General features: G+C 33.2%; 1 protein-coding gene across 1 annotated transcript in view; it reads left to right on the top strand.

Annotated features, from left to right (window-relative positions):
* LOC129233810 (eukaryotic translation initiation factor 4 gamma 3-like) overlaps window positions 1-23,841 on the top strand; it is a 126,481-nt gene extending 102,640 nt beyond the window's left edge. The window contains 8 exon segments of the mRNA XM_054867785.1: window positions 267-361; window positions 1,239-1,411; window positions 3,158-3,359; window positions 3,951-4,049; window positions 6,362-6,496; window positions 8,522-8,603; window positions 19,747-19,893; window positions 22,127-23,841. Of these exon segments, the coding sequence (XP_054723760.1) occupies window positions 267-361; window positions 1,239-1,411; window positions 3,158-3,359; window positions 3,951-4,049; window positions 6,362-6,496; window positions 8,522-8,603; window positions 19,747-19,893; window positions 22,127-22,332 (1,139 nt within the window). The 3' untranslated portion in view covers window positions 22,333-23,841.
* Window positions 23,842-24,230: the final 389 nt, after the last annotated feature.

The following is a 24,230-nucleotide window of genomic DNA, read 5'->3' as shown; positions in this document are numbered from 1 at the left end:
GATTAATCTTACTGGCCCATTTCATATTTATCAATGTTAAATCAATATTTTTGCATGGATAATGAACTGAATTTAAATTTTAACTAAAAATATTCCTCCTAAATGCCTCATTTTCGCCACAGTATTTTTTTTTTTTTAATTCTTGGGCTACAGTATGTTAGGGACCTTGCAACTAGAAAACTTAATTTTATTTTTCAAATATAATTTTTTATTGGCATATTTATAGTTGTATAGTCACACTATTTAAAATGATTTTTGCCTTGTAGCATTGACGTTACGAGGACCAGAATTGGATGAAGAAGAATTGGAGAAAAAAACAAAGCCTCTTATTGATGAATTTCTACACAATGCTGACTTTGAGGTAAGTGTAAGTTTACTGTATAAAACATTGAGTGGGGAGGGGAGTCTAGGCTTGCATTTTTGTTCAGAATGATTTGCTTTGTCTTGTGATTTACTTACAGCAATGCCTTAAAATTTCGCAACCTACTTTTACACTTGATAAGAGGAAAGTATATGTTCTGCAATTGCTTTGCATCTATCGCTAGAATCATATTTTCTTTTTCATTACAACAATACTAATACTAAAAGATTAAAGTTAGAAATTAGGGATACATCAAAAGTTCGGTTTAGCCGAATAGTTTAATATTCGGCAGCAGAGTAGCAAACAAATTTAATAAATCAATAGGCAAAAAAAAAAACCACACATTTTTATACAATAAATGAAAATTATAATCTTGTACCATGCTATATAATTTATTCAAATTGTTACATTGGTTCTAATATTACCACATTCAAGATAATTTTATTGTAAAAGAAAACATTAAAATGCTCTATCAAAATTGAATTTAAAGTTAATTAAACAAGATTAAAAAGCGCAAATTTGCAAGAAACTGCTGATATGTGCTTTCAGGGTTCAACAAACCCCATTTCAATGCGAAGGATGTGACATCTGAAACCTCCCAGAGCACATTTTGTTTATTTTCTCCTGTTTTTATGTATTTATAGTGCTCTAATATACCATCTATTTTAAATTTGATTTTGTTCATGTGCTATCATGTTCTTAGTATAAATTAAAGCACAGTTTATACTAGAGAAATGTAAAAGGCTATAAATTTGTCAATTACTTGAAATATATATTCAAAATATATTTTACAACAAAATATATTTTATTTCAAAATATATTTTCAAATCCATTGTGTATTCAGCATTATTAAAGGCATGTTACGTTTCTTAAATAGGAAGCTATAAAATGTGTGACAGAGCTATGCTGTCCTACAACCGTCCACCTGTTCATTGAGTATGCTGTGAACCAGGTGTTGGAGCGTTCTAGTCAGGCCAGGACCCTTCTAGGCCAACTTTTCTACCTACTCACTTCTAGGCAAATCTTTACACTCCAGCAGTACAAAAACGGGTAAGTACATTCTCACAAATTGTAAAATTTTGAGGGTTAAACACGTTTAAATCTGTTTAAGTTGATGCACTGCACCTGGCACAATTCACCAGACGTAAGGTTCCTCTGCAAATCGTGTTTTCCCCTTTTATTACAAGTACAGTTGAACTCTTATATTATGATCTGCAAAGTACTCACCCCGATATTTTATAATTTGCTCGTTTTGAAAAAAAAAAAAGGTTGATAAAAAATACATCAATTCATACATCCTTGCTTTTCATATCACATTGGCAGTTTATTTAAAAGGATAAAAATTCAGAAATGAAAAATCTGTGCCACTAATTGAAAACTCAAATCATGGATTCTGTCAGAAAGCTATCAAATCACCCATATATTTTTTTTAATTTTAAATTAAATTTAACATTCTAGTATTTCCTCTTGATGCAAGGGTAGCAACCCCCTGTAGCAACAACTGTATTTGGTCTCTCAAGTATTGTTTTAGTTTTTTATATATTTATGCATATTTATAAATTCTGTTGATTGTACATGTTTTCCAAATATATAGAACTCTTGCAATGTAATATCCTCATGATCCGGCTTCCTCCCCCCCCCACCCCTTTTTAGACACATTATCTATCTTATGTGTTAAGATTCATACATCTGTGTTTACCTACTCGTTTGGCTACCAATCCAATTCCAACCTCACAAAAGTATAGTTTCTATTCCTGTGGGTAGAAACTTCTTTCCTATGTCACATTAAACATGACTTGTAATATTGTAAATATACTAATTTCATTTCTTTATTCTCTGTTTAAAGCTTCCCAGATCTAGCGGCTGCAACTTTATATTGAATTAAAATGGTAAAATATGAAATCAAATTCATATTTCGCAGAATATTTGGAGGAGATGCAATCTTCCAAATATCCTACATGATGGCTGATGAAAAATTTATTCAGCCATCAAGGTTTTTTTGTCAATATTGTAGAACAGTGGCTTCCAACCTGCGGTGATTTGGCTCCTCAAGTGGGCAATAAATTCTTGAGTAGCTATGAGTATTTAAAAGAACAATAAAAAGCCAGTATTTTTTGAAATCGAAACCTCATAGGAAACGATATTTCCGAGTTCAAACAAGGAATCAAAAGTTTAAAAAAGAAAAAAAAAATTAATTCATGAGCTTCCTTTTCCTGTTCTAGTTGAACCTTGAGGAATTCATCACTTATTTCATCACTCATTGCCAAAGTTATTATTTTTTTTTAGTGTAAAGTGAAGTGTTTGTAATAAGTGGAAACATGTAATGAAAGTTGAAAAAAAATTCTTAATACAATAACAAAAATTTTAATTTTCAAAATGACCCAAAAGTAATAGAGAGAAAAAAGAATGCTCTAGTGGAGTAGCAAAATGAAGTCAATTACCATGACTAAATTTATCAAAGATTTGGATTACCAAAGTTGCAGAACAGTTTGAAACGAATTTCAACCGTCCCAGAACAAAAGTTGGGCAAAGAATTGCTCCATTCCCTGTGTTTCTAAAGGGGCTTGCTTCCCGTTCATCTCTCCTTTTCACAGAAGTGGAAGAGAAGGGCACACAAAGTTTTAGGTACATTTTTTTCCTTGCTTTTTCTGACACCCCCGGATTCTAGAATGAAAGTGACAGTAGATAAGCTTCTCTGAATCATCCCTAACCTCTGACAAATTATGAAGGTCGTGCCTCGGTACTTGCCTCTCTTGTGCGATTAAAATGAAATAATAAACTTGATGTCTCCCTCAGGTTTAATGGTGTACTAAGCAACGTGGACGACTATGCACTAGATATCCCTCTCATCTGGGACTATATAGGTGAGATCTTAGAACCCATGGTAGATGACAACAAGATGCCCCTCTCTTTCCTCAAAGAAGTGCTCGAGCCCTGCCGGCCTTCGCTAACTGCCGGAAAGCTAGTGTCTGCTGTTCTGTGCTCTGCAAAAAAGAAGGTATATGCTTTTGGGAATGTAATATAAAAAACAGAAGTAATGCACTTCAACTGAGGCAGTGAGAAGCAAAGAGGTGCAAGTAGACTAAAGTTTCTGGTTAAACACTGTTTAAGTTTGGATGATAAGTAGACTTTTGTTGAAATTTCTTTCTAAATCATGCTGTATCGCAGCACTTACCATGGCTACTAGTCTCTTGCCCTAAAACAGAGGAGAGGTTCTACCATTTGCACCAAGTTTTTAATTTTGTCATTATTTCCCTTTGCTTCTCACTGCTTAAAAATGTCCTTGAAACCTAACGCCATCATTTCATTGGTAGTCAACTGATGTGCAGGTTGAACAAGTGTGCATTTTTTATCTTTTAAAGTGTAAAAGAAATTTTTGTATATCACGTTTTTCTGCTTGATTTACAACTGTTGTAAATAAAGAGACTTCTCGTTAATGTCTTGTGTGTGTTTTACTTATTTTCTTTTTAAATCAATTTTTCATTTGTTGTTTGCTGGCTCATTGATCTTTGAATCAGAGCTATAAAAATATGTGTTTTAAAAGGATTAAATTAAAGCTGCAATGCTATAAATTTTTTCTCTCTCTTAGGGTACTTTCAAACTTGGAGAGGCATGGCGAGAGTCTGGACTACAGTGGACTGATTTCCTCGGAACTTCAGAAAATGTTGAGGATTTTGTACATACTTATGTAAGTCTATTCACCAATTATGTACATACCTGCTCATGGGATGGAACTTCTCAATGTGTGGGAAGAAGTACTCTATGTTTAAATACAAATGATCACCATAGTTTTGAAAGTTTTCCACAGAAAAAAATGAACTTAAAACCCACTAAGACTTTATATTTAAATGCTTTTATTAGCTTCACCTGTATGTATGCATCTTGTAACAGAATCTTGCAACTTAAATTTTGCCCACTTCCTGCAATCAAATTCTTTTAATATTTGACATATGAACCTCAGACCCGATGACAATGCAATATTCTATAATCAAATTAACTATTAATTTTTAATTTATTCCAATTTTAATCGATATTTTGGCCTAAATTCCAGCAATGAAGAAGAAAAGTTTTAAAAAACATTAAAAAATGCTTTCAAAAATTATTTTAAAATATGTATATAAACCTTTGATTTCTCTGCATCAGACAAAATTTGCTCCATAGTTCCAAGGTAATTAGAAGAAGAGTTATTATTCATGAAATACACCTAATTCTGTATTAGCTACCAGTTTGTTTGGCACTCTTGGCTTCCTTAAGGGGTTTTCCACCTCGTGCTCCGTCTCTCCTATGCCGGGCTGATGAGTGCTAATAAGCACGAAATTGCAGTCTTCGGCTGAAATTGACTGAGCTGGCGCTGTATTTCATGTATTTCTGCCTTAGCCCTGGCTATAGGGTGGTAACTTCCTGAATAAGATATTGTTTTTAACTAATTTCGTACCAAAATTTAGGTGAGCCTTAAGTAATGTAATTATGATTTCGGCACTACATCAATGACTGAGATGGATTAGCTGGATTAGACAATTACTCTACTGGCAATTTATCAGCACAGTTAAATGTTTTAATAGTTCGGCTATTACACTTTAAAGGGTATAACCGTGTTATCCGGCATGCCGGAAAAAAGCAAAGTTGACCAGCGTGCCGGATAAGTCAAAGTTCGTTTTGCAACAAAACAAAAGTAAATTTCCCCATTCAGTTCCATTCAGAAAGCAAACTGATGTAAGGAAAAAAATCAATAAATCCTGAAAATCTTTTTTCAAAAAAAAAAAAAAAAGTATTGCATACAATATATGCTTGTTTTAAATGGTAGGTCATTATTAATGAATTTAATTATATGCCAATAAAGCAATCAATTCAGAAGCAATCATCGTTACTGCAATTTATTCATAACTTTTTAATAAATTATTTTAGACTCCTTTTGGAGAGGTAAGGTTTATTTTTATTTACTGAATAGCTATGGTAAGTTCTTTAGCACTGGTTTAGGGGCGGTAACTCACTGCTTAATTGTTTGCTTACTTAGTTTTAATTTAATTTTTACGAAATGATTCGAAATTAAACAATTTTTTCTTGTTAAAATAACAAATGACATTTTAAAAAAAATTTTATGAAATTAAATTTTGTTAATACTAATATATGTATAGAACTTATATTCATTTTTAAGTTGGACATATATTTATATATATTTTTTAGTTTTAATTTGTTTTCCCTACCTCGATTTTTTCCGGCATGCCAGAAAAGACCAGGAAGTGTTATGAAAATCTGGTGACCCTCGAATTTTTCCGCATGCCGGATAATGTGGGAGGTAATGCGGTAGTTATTCTTTTCCGAGTTAAGACTCCACATTTTAAGATGCTGCCCGAGATCTTTGGTCACTTTTTTTTTTTTTTTTTTTTTTTTTTTTTTGCACATTTTATGAACACTAAAGATAATAGTTTAAAAAACTAAAAAAAAAAACATACTTTTGTAGTTAAATATACTAAAAAGTAAAAAATAATCTTTGGATGATAGTAATTGATCAAACACTAAATTTAATGTAATGCAAAAAAACGTGGGGGCTTCTTATCAGTTGTCTTAAAATTCTTCCATTGGTTGTCTATGCAAAAATGTAAATCGACAGCACCCCATGTTTTTTTTTATTGCATTAAGTGTTTAGTCGATTACTATCATCCAAAGATTTTTTACTTTTTAGTTCATATTGCTACAAAAGCATGGTTTTTGAAGTTTTTTAAACTATTATTTTTATATTTATTTAAATCATTTATTTAATTAATTAAGAAACTCCACAAAAAATGAAATAACCTGTTGAAATGAAGACCATGTTGAATAAGTGAAGTTTTAGGCTACTTATATTTAAAAAAAATAATTATAATAATAAATAAAAAGTTAATTCTCATTTTGACTGAATGTTCTGACTTTTTTACTTGTTTAATTTAAAATCTTATTTGACGCTTTGAAAATGTTGGGCAGTTAGTGAAGATTATAGTAATGATTTGCTTTTATTTTCAGAAACTAGAGTTCACTGTCACTCCGACTAAGACTTCTCCTCTCTCAACAGAGCTCTCTCCCGAAGAGATGAGGAAGGAGCTGAGCTCCTTACTTCAGAACAATAAAAAGAATGAAGAGATATTCGATTGGATTGATGTAAGTCTCTCTTAGTGCAGCAGAAGTTAAAATTTTAATTTCTAAATATTTGCAAATTTATTTTAGCATAGTTAGTGAAAAGCGTAATTACTTGTTCAAAGTGAACTGTTATACGGTTGAACCTCGATTGACTGAGCTTTGATTAACCGACCTAGCCGATAATGAAGGGGTTTTTTGGTTTTTAATTATGTAAATGTAATAAAATGATAAATTTTCATAAAAATATTCGTTGGACTCTTTAAAACTTACTACGAGTTAATTTCCGTTTTAATTTTTTCTCTGTGAAGCATTATTTCTCATATGTCCATTTTTTAAATGTTTGCTATTGTGTTTTTAAAATTTGCGAACCTGGCAAGTTTTTATTAACTGAGATTTCCAACATCAGAGGCACTATCGATCCTAATTAGCTCGGATAAGCAAGGTTCTACTGCAATGTGTTTGGGGCGGGGGGGGGGGGGGTAACAGTTTATAAAAGTGATTTTATTTCTTTTTTGTCTCGTCTTGTCTTGCAGTTAAACATTTCAAAAATATATTCCCAAAATTTCAAGTCGTTTCGAACAAAAATTCTCAATTTTATCAAGTATTCAGTCTCTGCTCCTTCACACTACAGCTCCGACAGCTGTGAATGCTTAGAATGTCAGTTCTGCTTTCTTGGGGTTATAATACAATATGAATAAATAAAGATAAGCGAAGAGGCTAAGGAGATCAAAGCTGCTACAGGAACTGTACTCAATAGAGATCCTATATACGAAGAGATTGGACAACAGCGCGCCGCTATCCGCCATGTTCAGTCCAAGTGTTGTCCGCTCGAAATGCTGTGCTGTATGAATTTCTAGCTTTCCCATGAAATCTTTAAAGATGAGACATTTTCTCTTTTCCTCATATTTTCATTAAACGAAGTGACCACCAAGTCTGGCAACCCAGCGTCAATCGTTTCACATCGTCATAGTGCTTCAAAGAAAAAAAAAATTTCAAAAATTTGTTCATAAAGATAAAAAACAAACAGGTATTTGTGATCTGCTCATTTCATTTCATAACATCATAATTAGCTTCTAATTTTTTCGTCAATGTACAGTGATATTTGGGGCAGAAGATGCATTACGGCCTACGGGGAGTGAGCATCTTTCGACATAAGATGGCCGCCATTCTGAAGTTGTCCAACCTCGCGGTATTTAGGATCTCTAGTACTCAATGGAGCTGGAATTGATGCTTTTTAGCTTTTAAAACTTCAAGCGCATTTTTCTTCACTTTTCAAAATCTGTTCACTCCCATTTAAAAACCAATGGGCTGATTCATTTCAAATTTAGTACACACATTCTGCATATTAAAAAACCTCCCTATATGGTGAGTTTGAGGTTTTTTTTTTTTTTTTAATTACTAGGTTTTGTCAAACAAAATAGCAGAATTTTTCATGAAAAATAGCATTTTTAAATTCAAATGGTCGCCAAAAATTAAGTCAAACAAAAAAGATCTAAGAACGTAGGTGGGAGTATTAATACAGTTGGCTCTCTGTTTAATGACTTTCAAGGGACCACAAAGAATCGTCCTTAAGTAGAAAGCGTCCTTAAACAGAATGCTTTTAACACTACAGTGGACCATCTGGGACTGTGAAAAGCTGTCATTAGTGTCGTTAAACAGCGAGCCAACTGTACTCAGACTAAATTCAAATGTAATTTGCCTTCAGATAAATGTCAGCTGAGATACAGTGAACATGGCAAATCATCTATCTTTCTCCTTAGGTGCTCTGGGAAAAGCTCTGTCACCGACTTATCTGTAGATATTTTTTGATCAAAAATTTATAGAACATTCACAAACCTATACATAATACTGCACAAAAGGTTTTAATAAATTTAATCAAACCATTTTTCTAAAAGCAATTTGCAAAAAAATTTCTTTTGATGCTGAAAACACTACCCCTTCCTTAAGCAAGCTGCCAAAAACATCTTTGGAGTTTTATATGGCATACTTGTTTATGCATATTGAATTACATTCTATCTCTACTCATGGCTTACATTTTGTTTCCAGGCAAATGTTTCTCAGATGGCAGTCACAGAACCTTCCTTTATTCGTGCCTTGGTGTCAGCAGTGCATGAGAATGCAATTCACGGTGAGTTCCTGTTACAGCTGTGAATTATCAACATTGATAATTCAAACATGTTAAATGAATCCCCAGTTTAATTTTTTGAAATCTGAAATTTTCAATTTCATTTCAAATTTAAATTTTTTCTCCCAACAATATATAAATATGAGAATTTAGAGAATATGTAAAACTTTTGAAGTGAATATTTGGAATTTCTTATTTGTAGAAGGTAAAAGTAAATATGTTTGGAAATGGCAAATGATGAAAACATGCTCACATTAAAATTGCTTGTGCTAAAGTATTGAATGAAAGTTTAATATTTAGGTATTTAAAGCTTTTTTTTTATTCATAGTCTTGAAAGTATTAAAAATTGTTTCAATATATGTTATGTAAAAAGATGAGTGTCATTATTTAAATTTAATATAATAACAAACATGTCTTGCACACTTTATTTTGGAGAATTTTATTTAAAATATATCCAATTTTTTCCTGTTGCATAGCTTTTCAGCTCAATATAAACACTTAAAAACATTTATATGCTAAGTGCTTCGCAAAGTAAACTTAGTGTCAGCATAAAATGTATTTTATATAGTGAAATATACTTGTTTATAGAAGTTCTTAATATGGAAAAATCCAGCCTTCTCAGTTAATGGTTTTTATTTTTGTTTCAAATTTAGTAAATCACTCAGTTAAATAATTGCTAACCATAGCACTTTCTAAATAACTTAGATACTGTAAATTGTGTGCATCTCATTTTAATGTTATTTTCAAGCCTCTAGGTTTAGAACATATAATGTATTGAAATGATATTTAAGAGTTGAAGTAAAAAAATTAAAATCAAAATGGGACAGCTAGAGAAACTTCATATAAAAAAATTTTAGGTGTTCGAATACAACAGATTTTGCTTCTACTTTGGAGGGATTCATTAATCCACACTTGATACACCATTACTCTTTATCATTGGTTCTGGGGGAGCTGGGGTTTTTTAGGTTTTTTTTAATTATTTATTTATTTTTTTTAACTATAATGTAATATGTTCAGAAGTAATCAACTGGATTTTACAAAATAAAGGCATATTTGAATGTTTTTGGCATTACATTCCCTCTTAAATATTATATAGAATATGTATCTGTATCTATTAAGTAGCACAGGGTTCGTACGGATCATGGAAATTCATTTTCAGTCATGGAAAAATGTTCTGGGAAAAAGTAACAGTAGCTAAAAAGAGCATTAGAAATCTTGAGTGATTTAGTATTGCACCATGAAATCTATTTAAAATGGAAAATTGAACGATCTCAAAAAACATTGCATCTAAGTTTGTTTCCATCACTCCTAAATTTGTATTTTAAAATTTATCAGAGTTTATCTCAATTTGTTGAAGGTTTTGGACAATCTTTAGCGATAGAATACAGAAAAAAAGGGAATTCTAATGCTCAAAAACAATGGTGCCCAATATACAGCCCGCAAAACTAATCCATGCGACCCACTAGTACGTTCAGTGTCGTCATTCAAACATGTTCTGGAATTTCTGTAAATATTAATTTGTATGCATTTGAAAATGTACAAATAAGTAAACAAGTACATTTAATTTAAAAGATTTATTTACTACTAGCTGTACCCAACGCGCGTTGCTACGCCAACAAAAAAATACATTATTATACTGATTTTCATGACAATTGGTTGAACGGGGCAGAAGTTGCTACTCTGAAGTGCCACCTGGTGGCAAGTGGCTTCAATGAGTATATTATGCACCTTCTCTGTGGAAAAATACATATATATAGCAATTTTCATAATAATCGGTCCAGGTATCAAGTGAAGCCTTGACTATACTCAAATTTTGTACTCGGGCAGTTTGCAAGATCAATCAATCGCTAAAAATATCAAATAGAAAAAGTTTTAATTCCTCCTGTTGCATGAAAAGCCATAAAACAATAAAGAAAGAATTTATTTGTTAAAACTCAAGGAAAATTGCAACAGCTAACTTCTTATCAATGAGATCTTTCACGCGAATTAATTTCTGCAGCCGATAATTTTATTCGTATTTATCCAATGGATTGTGACTTAAATTGGAATAAAAAAGGAACTATCGATCGGATTTTTTTCGAACTGGTCTATAAACATTCCCAGTACCAAAAATAACAAACGGTGAAAGTTTCAGCCAAATCTGCCGGGTAGTTTTTGAGTTCATGGATGACATACAGACAAACATTCATTTTTATATACAGTCGAACTTCTACATATCGAAATTTTCTATATATCGAAATCCCAGCAAATTTCTAGGTTCTTTATATAGAAAAATTGTTTCTATATATCGAAAAAAATTACGAGATATTCGTACATTTTTTTTCCTTTTTAGACAGTTTGTCTCATGAAAAATGAAGGTTTGAGGAGAAAATTACGTCCACACTAAAGGTTGCTACGGAACTCATAAGAAATCTGGGATTGAAGGGTGTGTAGTTAAGTCGTTGTTCCGTTCTGAAGTTCTAAAATTCCCTCAAGTTTTTTTCAAATCTTAGCTGTAACCAGTTACACTGTAAAATCAGTTTCAAATTATCCCTTATGTTTATTGATTATCATTTCTAGTCTTCTTAGCTTCAATAAAAATCATTCAAGTTAAGTAGATTGATTTTTTACTTTTCTCTCGATCACATTGTTGAAACGAAAATCCCCTAATGTTGCGATCAAGTTGAATTGCCGAAGAATACGAAGATGTATGGTTGGCGTAAAAAATGTAATTTCTGTTAATTTTTTAATCATCAACTTTCATTTAATCCGATACTCGTATAAATTATAAATTGTGTTTCATACACGAAAATTAGCTTTTATTTTAATGTTTTAGGATACTTTTATGATAAAATAAGATCTTTTCCATATATTGAATTTTTCCCCAGCAATTTGCTACTTCGATATATGGAGGTCCGCCTGTATATAGATGAAATTTTGTAATTTTTTTTAAAATAAATATTTGGTTTAGAAACATGAATTTACTAAAGAATGTGGCTCTATTTTAAAGAACCAAAAAATTGTCAAGTTGACACTAAAAGGCAACTTCTGAAGCAAATTATTGAAACTTAGTAATGCAGACATGCCGAACACTATGGATTATCCGTAGTTACTACGGAACAAATTTTAAAAAGTAAGTTAACTACGAATTACGTGAAAGGCCCTTTTTTCTACGGAAAATTTTTGGCAATTGCCAAAGCGAGCGAGTACTGACGATTATGGAAGACTGCAGCCGCAGGTAATGGGAGATGGAGAAATGGCAACGGTAAAAAGCAAAAGAATCCGGTTCTAACCGGAAATTCTCCTTACCACGTTGGGTGATATTTGCAGCATCCCTGCTTTATGAGAGAAGGAGAGATAAGAATGGACTCGTTTCACGTGTCGTCATAGGTCACATGATCTCGGTGTCACGTGATCTCGCTCCGCAAGTGTGTGAAAACGTGCTGTGATTTAGCAGAAGATTTTTGTGTACATTACTTTCTGCGAGAAAACATTCTCTTCGGTGGTTAATTTGTTCTGATGAGTGTAGTTAAGATGTATAAAAGTACAACAAAGTTGTTTTCCTTGGATTTCCAGAGAAAAAAAAGGTTTTGAACAGCTTGACAACATGAAATGACACTTCGCCAGGAACGAATGCACTAGTTCTATGTTCCAATATTTGAGAAATGGCACTTCTCGCATCGGTATTTCCTAGCTATTATTTTTTAATATTAAGTTGACATTAATTCTGACAGTGTTTTCTGTAAAATTCGTAAAACTCATGGTAAAACTTCGAAAATTTTCTGTTGAATTTTTGGAGCATCGAATACTAGATCACATACATGACTTCAATCATTCTATTTAAAGAGAAACAAATATCGAAGCATTACTACTGGATGGTTACGACAGGCAGGTTTGGTGTTATATTTGCAATCAAATCCTCTGTAGTAGTTTTTCAGTTTTCCTGACCAATACTTTGCAACTGAGAATTATTTCTATATGTATACAAATACAAAAGTGACAACCAGCAACAGGCTTGTTTGCTGCATGATATTTTGCTTCAGCTCTGACAGATTAGGTATGTGATAACTTTCTAAATGTATATTTTAACTATTTCAACTTTATTTTACAAACCAATAGATAAATTCAATTCCGAAGTTTGTTTTTGAATTTGCCAAAATGCATTTTTTTTTTTTTTAATTATCAATGGTATTTTTCCTTTGTTGTGTTATTTTGAAGCAAAACAATAGACAGTTACATCTTGAACTGAGATAGACCGTGCAGATCCCATGGTGCGGTTCGGGGAGGGGAGACACCACTAAGGGACCCCCGGCCCTAGAAACCAAACTTTTTTTTTGTGACAAGTATGCAAATACAGTTGTAAATATTTTTGGCAAATTTGGTAAGAAGTTGTTTTAGTAATAGCTGCAAAAAAAATAGAAATTCAACGAATATTATTTAGGAAAGTCAACAAATGCTTAATAATAAAAAAGAAGAATCTAAAATGTTTATTTCAAAAAATAACAAAAAATTGAAATGATAAAAAATGTTTTATACCCTACGGCAACAGTGGCGCAGAGAAGGAGGAGGGAGGGTTGGGGGTGAAAACACCCGCCAAAGGTATTGTTTTTAACATAAAAATGCAAATTCTAATACAGTAGTTTATGCATATGAAAGGGCTGTTTTAAACACAAAAAAAAAAATTCTTCAGAAGGTATTTCTGGCTGTGCTAGTGTACGGCAAAATTAAGAATTTTCAAAATTTTGAAAAATCATAATGAAAAGTCATTCCAGTTTGAAAAATAAAAATCTGAGAAAAAAACATAAGCTGACCAAACCATCCAAGTTCAGGAATGGTCACATTTTTTACTTAAAACATTTTCAAAAGCAAAATTTGAAATTTCTGCATCCAAAATTATTAACTGTTTTGTTTCTACAAAATTTTCGGATAAATAATGTGAACATTTTACTCACATTAGAAATAGAATCTCTACCAGTAATTTTGTACTTTGTTGTTATTATTTTTTGAAAAGTGGCACGATTTGCTAGCATCACCCCCCCCCCCCTCCCCCCCCAAGAACCTGAAAGTGTCAATGAGCAACTCTGATGATGCTATACGCAGACAATTGTTTGTGTAACCGACTATTCGACTATTTCCTGAAACTTATTTTTAACTTATACATTTCGGTATTTTACACGGGTTCATTACACAAAAGCATGCCGGTCCCAAGTGTCGGTTTAAGGATGAGTAGGAGATGTGAAGTGAATTATTCAAATTATAAGTTGCAAAAGCATGCGTCAAACGTATTAACAAAAACAAAAGTAGAATTATTAATTAAATAAATACTTCCATATATAGAATGGAAATCTTACGGGAGAAGTTTTAGATATTTTTAAAAACCTGGATTGAAATTCAAAAATTGAATGAAATTTGAACAATGCTGAGCAATGCGAGACTTGTTTACTTGGTGCTTATAAGCATAACTTATCAAATAAAATGTGTTTCCAAAAAGCAGGATTGAAAAAATCTGCATTGCGCTCTTGGAAATACTTAGACAAGTAGTAAAAAGCTTTTAATTTTTTCATAATAATAAATTCAATCATTAAAACAAATGAATTCGAAAATGTATGTAGAAATATTGAAGATGTTAATTAAACACACTGATTTAAAATTAAATTTTTGGGGGGAGCAGGGGAGACCTAGTTGACAGTTTTGGGGCCTCATGGATCTTTTTGCCGGAGTGCTCAAAATTTATAGATCCGGGTCTGCTTACATAATTAAATTAGCTTAAAAACAACTCTTGTGAATTACTGTTACAAGGTACCTGTTGCAAACCTGCCAACTCTCCCGTTTTCCAGTGGAGACTCCCGTTTTTTACTCCATTCTCCCGGTTGTACGTTTGAGTATCCATTTCTCCCGTTTTTTTACTCTTTTCGGGTTTTTTTTCTTTTTTTTTTAAATTTAAACTTAATTTTCTTAAAATAGTTACTCAAAGCCCTAATAGATGGCGTGACTAGCAGAGCAAACCCGCACTGCTCAGTGAGCTTACATTCGAGCACGACCGGTTAGTTAATCACGTGACAGCTAATGATCACGTGCTCCAATCAACCAATCAACTGCTTAGAATGGTAACGGATGCGGTAACCGGTGATCATAGAACACTGCGGTTAGTAACCGGTTACTTACCGGTCGACCGGTGAGGTTCGTTGAACGCAAGGTGAGCGACAAACATTCGATGGGTGCGTTCGGAGTGTCGACCAAAATGCTTCCGGCTGATGGTGTTTTGGTTTAACTCCACGTTCGCACTTCTATTTCTATCTCACACATGCGCCGTTTACGCGGTATCATTCAGTTTCAGACGCATGCTAACTGCGCCGCGTGTTTTCATCTTGTTCCTTGATCTACCGCGTGCGTTGTAGTTTAACATTCATCTTTAGCGATGTCTGAAAAAATGAAATATCTACAAACTTATAAGAGCCATTATACGAGTGAATTCTCTTTCATGAAAAAATCAAATAAATACTTGTTATAACAGTGTTTTTTACTTATTATAGCATCGTTTAAAATCTCCCTTTTTCTCCCTTAAAGCTTTGACTGGATCTCCCGTTTTTTCTTTTCATAAGGTTGGCAAGTCTGCTGTTGTACGATAACATTATATTTAGTTAATACCCTTCGACGCTCCGCCCCTTGATTAAAAAAATTTAAAATGACAGGGTTGTCAATACGATATCTGAGAAAATAATGCATACTTTTGGCTTTCTCGTCTCACCGCATAATGCTCTACATTCTACTGTGCTTATGTTCTTATCTGTAACATCGGTACAATCTTGCAGGAGTGAGAAGGGCGCAAGTTTGCGAGTTTTCTTGTGTATTAATAAAACTTAAAAAACTTAGTTATAACTGCCTTCATAAAAACAGGGCCGACAAGAGGTTATATGACATGTCAGGTTATCGGAACACTAGGGGCCCTTCCCTTCAGGGTGCCTGTCTCAGAATTGGAGTAGCATAAATTTGACAAGTTTTATGGCAAGGCGTGCTTTGGCTCTCAGCGGCCCTGCACACATTGATATCCAAGGTGTGGTGGAAGATGGAGGCAATATTATATTATAAAACGTTGAAGGAGATAGATGTTCCTTCATTTTCAAAAACAAAGAGAGCCTTGCCCCTCATTTCTTAAGTTAAAAATAATGATTGATTAAAAAAAATGATGAAATTATTCGATTCCAGTGTTAGAAAAACGAAGAATTAACTTAATAAGTGTAAGTCGGCTGGGGTGGTCAGGTTATGTCTTGGTATTGTGTTCTGATTCCCGGTGGCCAGTTGGTACGTTTTCCAGATGCAGAAAATCATCAGGGCCCTTGTGGTACGATTATGCGACAGTAAAAGATCCCTTGAGTAATTGTTAAGCTTTGAACGCTTTCGGCAAAATTGAAAAAAAAAATCCTATTTCCGTTTCTAATCGTTGAGGTGCCTCTATCTCATGGAAACAGGATAACAAAACCATCTGTGCATTGACATCCGTGTCTTAATGGTGGCACTAGCCGCTTTTGGTACCTGATATAATTTTTGTTTCTCATGTAAGCCTATGCTGGCCTAAATTTTTAAATAGCAGTTCCTCATTTTGAGCTCACTTCAAATGCAAATATGACTTGAGCTTAACACGGCAGCATAAGGATTTTAATCTAAAATGTATGTTAAATTTTGCAATACTTGCAAGTTAAGTGAAAAACACTTAAAACTATTGCTTTTACTTAAGGTCAAAAATAGGATGCATTTGCCGCTCAGGGCAAGGGCCCAGGCTTGATTCCCCTTAATCCAGCACTGCATTGAATGAAAACTTTTAGAAAATAAAATAGCCAAGAAGTTTAAATAATCAAATAACATTATTACTGTTTCGCATTTCCCGAAAAAAAAATTTGGCACCCTCGGTTCACATATATGAATTGCTATTGGCACCTGATATAGTTTAGTTTCTTAATGTTGGCTTTAACCCTCTCCTCCCTCTTGTAGTTGCTTTAGTAATTCTCGATCTTGGGCTTTAACAATTCCTGAATCAAAAAACTAAATTTTAAGGTATATTTACTTGTTTGTTTTGAAGAATAAAGTTGAAATAGCTAAAAAAAAAGCATCGAAAAAAGCACTTGTAATAAATTAAGAAAAGTTTCTACATTAAATTTTAGAGGAAAAAAACATATATAGCTCATCAAACAAGATAATAGAAGAAATTCTATGCTGCAAAGCATTAGTCAGATAAACTGAAAAGCTACTACAGAGGATTTGATTTTAAATATGACACTAAACCTCCCTGTTGTAACCACCCAGTCATGCAGAAGAACCAAATTCTTTGATTCTTGTTTAGTTTGAAATTATAAATATGATTTTGTATTTGAATGCTCTGAAAATTTTCCTAGCAAGGAATTTCATGTAACGAAAAAACCCAGCAAATATCCGAAACAATTATTCGCATCTATCAAATATGCATTTTCATGTATTCGGTGACAGCAAAATAAGTCATACTTCCTGCGAGTCATATGTGGTACGATAAGATTTTGTTTATAACACATTTATTCAATAAAAATGCTGCAAGAAGTGCATGTTTCTGTAAAAAAAAATCTTTAGTGAATGGCTGGCGTCGAACACAATATTAATCAAGTATTTGAACTCATAACAACGATGCATCCGTTCCTGGCAAAGCTTGTCATTTCGTGTTGACAAGCTCTGTTCAAAAAACTTTTTTTTCAAAGGAAATACATGGAAAACAACCTTGTTTGACTTTTATATCTCTTAAATAAACTCATGAGAACAAGTAACCATGAAACAGAATGGTTTTTCCCCCCCCAAAACTTAATGTAAACAAAAATCTTCTGCTTAATCACAAGACGAATTCAGTCGTTCTGCGCGAACCGGAAATCATGTGACACCGAGATCACGTGATCAAGCAGAGGACGCTGAAACAAGTCCATTTCTGCAGGCATTGCATTTTTCCTTTGCTTGCTCCTTGCTTCGCACGTGTGTTAGTTGTGTCTTGAGTCTCTGGTGTTTCTTTTTTTCTCATTTGTTTATTTTCTTTAATGGATGGAAACAAAGGATCGACGTCCCCTCTTCCCAAGAGTCGGACTAAAAAAAGGTTGTCAGAAATTCAGAGACGTTTACACTAATGAGTTTCCTTGCTCGGAAAAATCTAAAATATCGGAAAATATGGCGTTTTGTACGATGTGTACAAAAAACTACAGTTTGGCGCTCGGCGGCAGCGACGATTGTCGGCGGCACATTTCATCGAAGTCGCATATTGAAAACTCCTAGGCGGTGCAGAACACCAAAGAAGTGTCCACTTTCTTCAGAAAAAAAGATGAAAACTTGGAAGTCATCAAAGCAGAGTGTCTTTTCACTCGTTTTTTGAGTGAACATAATTTGCCCATTGCTACTGCAGACCATTCTAAACAGCTGTTTAAGGAAATGTTCCCAGAGTTTTTTTTTTTTTTTTTCTTTCTTCTTCAAGTTGTTTAAATTTTTAAGAATGATTTTTGTTGGAAAAAAAAACAATCGAAGGAGAAATTAGTCAGCACAGCATGGTTTAACTATCTTCTGTTTGGCTTGCAACATATTTCTAGAATTCATGAACTCAGATTAAAAAGTTCAATTGTTTCATTTTTTTTTCCCTTTAAAGATTTTGCTTTAAATTTTTTTTAAATATTTTGAAAAAATAAGCTGTATTAAGAACTCATGTGAAAAAGGTATGTCATTTAAAAATTTCATACTAACTTTTGTTATTAGTTCTGTACATATGAATAAATATTCTGAAAATTGTTTTAAGCTTTTCTCCCATAGCACACAAAATTATTTATGTGGATTCATAGTATTTAATATTCGATTCATGAATGCTCTTGATACAAAAAGGAAATCGTACTTGCAATAAGCAGTGAAGAAATTCAAATTATTATCCAGTGTATATTCAATTCCATAATTTCCTCTAATAATCTTGATGAACAAGTTTACTTGGTGTAATACATACAACCTTTTAATTTTCGACGTCGCTATATATTTGACTTTTGGCTTTTGTGTTATTGTTTGTCAGGCATTGTAAACTACTGATAATTACTGAAAACAGTGGTGATTGTGTTCCAGTATTTTACCGAATTTCCGGTATTTTCGGACGTATTTCCGGTATTTTTATGTCCGAAAGTACCGGAATTTATTTATTTTTTTTTGTTATGCTTTTATCTCCCTACCTCCACATTTTTTAAAAATTATATAATACTCAGCAAATATAAATGCAAGTGCCTTAAGATGGACACCTATCCCTTAAGATGGACAAATGTCAAGATAATTTGTATAACACCAACTCGTAACTTTGTAATCCATTAAAAATTAAATCAAATGTGCACACAATATTTTGACTCAGAACTATTTAATACTATGGCAAAGGTGCACTTAAGTAATAGGGACCAAAGATTCCCCCCCCCCTCCCGTTCTCGCTTTGAAACTTTCAGGTATTTTTTGATGAACTCACAATCACCCCTGTGAAAACTACTGAAAAATTTTTGAACTTCTACTGAAAGCTTGAATAAGATAGTGGCATCTCTGGTAATGATTCATTTAACTTTTTCCCCAATCATTATCATTCTGCCTGTATATAAAAAAATAGTTGACATTTAAGCATCATTCACTGTAGTTTTACTTAACTTAAACTTATATGATGAAAACAGGCAAGAATTATTCAGTTTTTTAGGTGTACACTGATATTTTTTCAATCAGGTAGTGGCTTTCACATAAAAGTTTTGCTAATGCTCATTTCCAAAAAAAAAAGGCAAGTTTGATATTAAATAGTATTATTCGCTTCATGTAACAAGGTCATGAAAATTTTCATGAAGTCATGGAAAAGTCATGGAATTTTTTCATCCAAATAGAGTATGAACCCTGGTAGTATGAACGCTTAACACACCTAGGTGTATCTATTGCTGAATAAGTTAAGTGGTATTTTTAACTCCTGCTTTTAAAAACATTCTCTGGAAGCATGACTTGAAAAAATAGCTTCCACTGAAAATCCACTTAATATTGATTCAATAGTGAAAAATCTCACTACTATAAATGTGCTGATAATATTGTGCTGTTTTTGCACTACCTTTACTTTTATTCACATAGAGCAATCAAGAGATTTTTTTTAGTAATAAAGTTTTTGGTTTTTCAGGCTCTGGTCAAAATTCAGAGTTGATCCAAGCCAAGCTAAAAGAGAGAATTCCGCTCTTGACGCGATATATAGAACACAAGGAAAATTTGGAGCTTCAAGCTTTATATGCAATACAGTCTCTCATGAACCAGTTGGACCAGCCCAAAGGTAACTACAATGATCTTTTGACTATCTCGGATAACATAATTTTCTCTGGTAGAACCTTCTCTGTAGAGATATTTACATTCTATTAATGGCATATAAGCTAACTGAATGATGGATGTATGATTTATACCTAAAGAGTGATATTACAGCTGAATAAGTTTGTAGACCTCTTGAAGAACTTTGAAAAACTTTTTTTAATTCTCCAAACAATGATGACTCCTACCACAATTGTTTGAAAATACGCTTAAATCTCTGAATGTCTTTGTATTCTGGTTAGTCTTCACTCACCAGAAGTAAGAGTTTGTTTTCATTTTCCCCCCACACACATGTTAACTTTTATCCCAAACTTCTAGTTTCCTCAATTGTGGCATGTTGGCATGTGATCCTTCCAAAAGTTTTTTTTTTTTTTTTTTTTTGCAGAATTCTTTAAATTAGTGAATTTATTTTATTATTTTTTCAATTTGAGGAAACAAGAATTGCCTTTTTTAGAACTTAAAAGGCCGATAATTGAGTGGAATTCCACCTAATAGCAAAAATATCTAATGAGCTGGGTATCATTCTAACCAATGAACAAACCAACCTAGGATGCACTGCAGTCATTTGTTAATGGCTGCTGAAAGAGATAAAAAATAAATCCAGTTACTTGTTTCTTAAGCTTAGTGAATGACAGTAATTTTTCTTCGTTCTTATGGGTTTTGTTTACTTTGTAATTTACAAATTGTCTGAAGCTATTGTTTTTACTCCAAAGAGGAATGGAATATTTTTACCCCATTAGCTAATTTCTTAAGTGACTACAAGGTGACTTATTCAAGCTATAGATCTACTAATCCTTTTGTCTACAGTTTTTTCCCCCTACATTCCCCAACTCTTACAAATTAGATGTAAAATTAACACATATTAGTTTTTTATGCTTTTACCCATCAGTCCCTGTTTTACGTTTTTGAAATCCAGTTGCATCCACCTATTCCACACTTGTCGGCTTTATTTACACTTGGATTTTACTTCTGAAAACCCATTAATTTATATTTACCATTATTTTTTAATTTATGTATTTTTTCCGTAATAAAGAATTTGCATGCATTTCATTTTGCTGCTCTTACTCAAAAATTTCAATCAAGTAGCAACTGACTTTTTTCAAGCCCTTAAAATGCTACTCATTAACTTTTACCATTAAATTTATCATTTATTCCTTTTTCTATAATCTTCATACATCTAAGATGCTCTAGAACAGTGATTCCCAACCTGGGGGCAATAAATTAGTGAGGGGTAATGAGTATTTGAATGATACAAATGAAAATTTAAAAAAGCCAACGAGCATAGAAACTGAACAAGTGTACCATACCTATCGTTAAGAGTTAAGAAGCGTTGGTGATTTCAATCACCTTAGATTCTAACTTAAAAAGAAAATAATATAAAAATGTATTTCTGTAAGTATGTCATTGACTTAAATTAAGTAGTATTTCCCTTCAAATACCAATCAGTTTGTTTTGAAAATAAAAAAATTAAAATAAGTACTTTAGTTATTGGTTTATATTTCAATTTCAGAATGATAGGATTGAATTCCTATTATTACATACATTTTACTTGAAATTAACCTTGAGTATTTGTGTTCAATAATGTTGATGTTCACTAATGCCAACTTGTGAGGGGGGGTCAAAAAAGAAAGTCTTTATGATAATGACTGTCAATCTCAAGAGTGGGGCGATAGGCCCGAAAGTGTTGTAAGCCACTGTTCTAAAATCTTTATAAACTATGTTAGGTTTTTGAAAATGAAATTGCTCAATAAAACTGACTCCAAATTTAGGTTTTGTATTCATTATTTCTAATTTTTCTTGGGAGGAACAGTCAATTAAATACAAGTGAGACCTGCATGCCTTTGCCCGTAGCAGAATATTAAAGGGTCATTTTTTGCCTGCATATTTACAGTTAATGTTAACTATGCTTTAAGTTTTTTTAATTTAAGATCTCTTTATATTTTTGGCAGTTATGAAAAGTTAGCATGTTGTGTAACAGAAAAAGAAGGATGTTTCCTTTCCTTGCTTAAAATGCAAAATAAGACATTTTTTTTTTCGAGATTAAACCTTATACAAAGTTGGTTGTAATTCAATATTTCAGTAATTTGCTAAACATAATGCCATAAAAACTAAGAAAATAAAAGCAGACGACTTTAACAGTTAAAAAATGTCTTTAAAAAAGTAATGAAACAAAAAACTGACGTTTGTTCATTCTCTTACAGGTGTGTTGAGGCAGATCTTCGATCTACTGTACGACGACGACGTCATCACGGACGAGACGTTTAAGCGCTGGGAGCAGAGCAGTGACCCCGACGAGATGGTGGGCAAGGCGGTGGCGCTGCTGTCCGTCTCCCCCTTCTTCACCTGGCTGAGGGAGGCGGAGTCGGGAGACTCCGACCCCCCAGAGGAGGAGCCACGGCCCACGTGAGCGTGGTGCGGTTTCCTCCCTCCTCTCGCTCGACAGACGAGGGCGTCTGCGCCCTCGCTCGGAACCTCGCCGCCTCTCTACCCCCGGAGCTTTTTGTTGTTTAAATGACTGACCAGTGAAACGATATCGACTCGCGAAATGTACATAGTTGATTCTCGAGTGCCGTCGGTCTGAGGGGGGGAGAGGAACTTCCCGATCTTGTCTGTTCTGTACCGATTGTTTTTTAAGAATATGTGATTTAGTAATTTTTAAAATTTGTTTATCTTATAAACAGCTTTCTATGAATCAAATTATTTTAATATATTGCTTTGATATTGGCGGAAAGTCGCGATCCTGCGTCTCCGGCTCCAGTTTTTGTGTCTGTGCCGTTTTTATAAATAAATTCTATTCAAATTTTAGAGATCGTGGGTCTGATGCGACGTCTCGAGGGGAGGGAGTCGATCGTCTGACGACGATACGAGCCTTTCTCCCGTTGACTGCGGGCGGACTCGTAAACTAAAATTTTGTGATCGTACTTTCCTTCGGGAAGCAAAAAATAGTTTCGAAAAGTGAACGTTATGTCGAGTGATGTCTTGCTTTTAAAATATTTTATCGAGAGGAGTTCCCGGACGTGGGTCGAGCACAAATTGTAAATTGAAAGTGAAATATTGTACAGAATACCAAGAGAAAATGTTTATTATGCTGCATTTCCGTTTTATACCCGAGGCATTCGGAATCTGAAAAAAAAAAGCTCGTGTCGGGTATCGAGACGGCGAGTGTCGACGGCATGTATGAAATTCGTGGCTGGGTCGCCATGCAAGTATAAAGGACATGAATCTAAAACAGTGGACACTTTGTTCCGGCGAAGTGGGGTGGAAGACTTCCGTACACGTGCCTACGGGGAAATGCCGACAAAAAATTCCAGAGCATCTTTTTTTCACCTTCGGGACCGAAATCGTATCCACATCGAGTGAAAAAAAAGAAAAAAAAAAGGTTGTGCCTTCTAGGAATATTTTTCAGTTTTCTGCTCAACACACATCGAGGAGGAAAAGGGGTCGACCGGACACCACCGTTCCTAAAAGTGGAAAGTTAAACCTATTGTGTATACTTAATTCTTGTGTCACCAGGTCATGATTAGTAAAATGGGGATAAAAAAAAATTATTTATATTTTTACTTCTACTTCCAGGTGTGATATTAAATGCTTGTATAAAGGGATTTTTATGTGTAAACTGTTATGTTGTTAAATACAATTTTTCTTCTTTTTTTTTTAATTAGAATGAGAGTGTCAAATTGATTCCTGTTTATATAACTCACTGCTGCCCTATTTATTATGTAAAAAATATTTAGCAAATACAGAAATTTATTTTGATCTGTAGTCTTTCAGGTCATTTGTGAGTGGAAGAGTATATATACATGAAACACATAGATATGTATATAAATATACCTAATGTTTTATACATCATTCTGGCAATGAGGTTTTTTGTATCATGGCTGCGAAAGAAATTCAGTGTTATAAAAACTTAAGATTTTTGATTGTTTATTTTCTTCATTTATTTTCATTTCACACCACAGTCAACGAGTTATTGAGAGTCGATTGTATTTACAAACAGTGGGACGGAAAACAGAATAGGATGAATAGCATTTATGTTACAAAAATGTTTAATATTTGTTATGCTGTGCAAAGAAATAGAAAAACAGGTAACATTAAATCAAAAGCTGGAATTCAGTAAAAAAGGAAACAAAATGAAATATAATATAAATGTGCAAAAAATGTAGTAGTTTAAAAAATAATTATTAAACAAAAGCAAAAACCCCAACTGCAAAAAAACCAGAAAAACTAAAGATAAAAATATATAAGCCCGACTTGGTTAGAATATCAAGTACTACTGAATAACTACACCATTAAAATAGTTTTATA

Source organism: Uloborus diversus, unplaced genomic scaffold, assembly GCF_026930045.1.
Source record: "Uloborus diversus isolate 005 unplaced genomic scaffold, Udiv.v.3.1 scaffold_75, whole genome shotgun sequence".
Taxonomy (NCBI): domain Eukaryota; kingdom Metazoa; phylum Arthropoda; class Arachnida; order Araneae; family Uloboridae; genus Uloborus; species Uloborus diversus.
The sequence above is the reverse complement of the archived record's forward strand: the minus strand, read 5'-3'. Positions and strand labels throughout refer to the sequence as shown.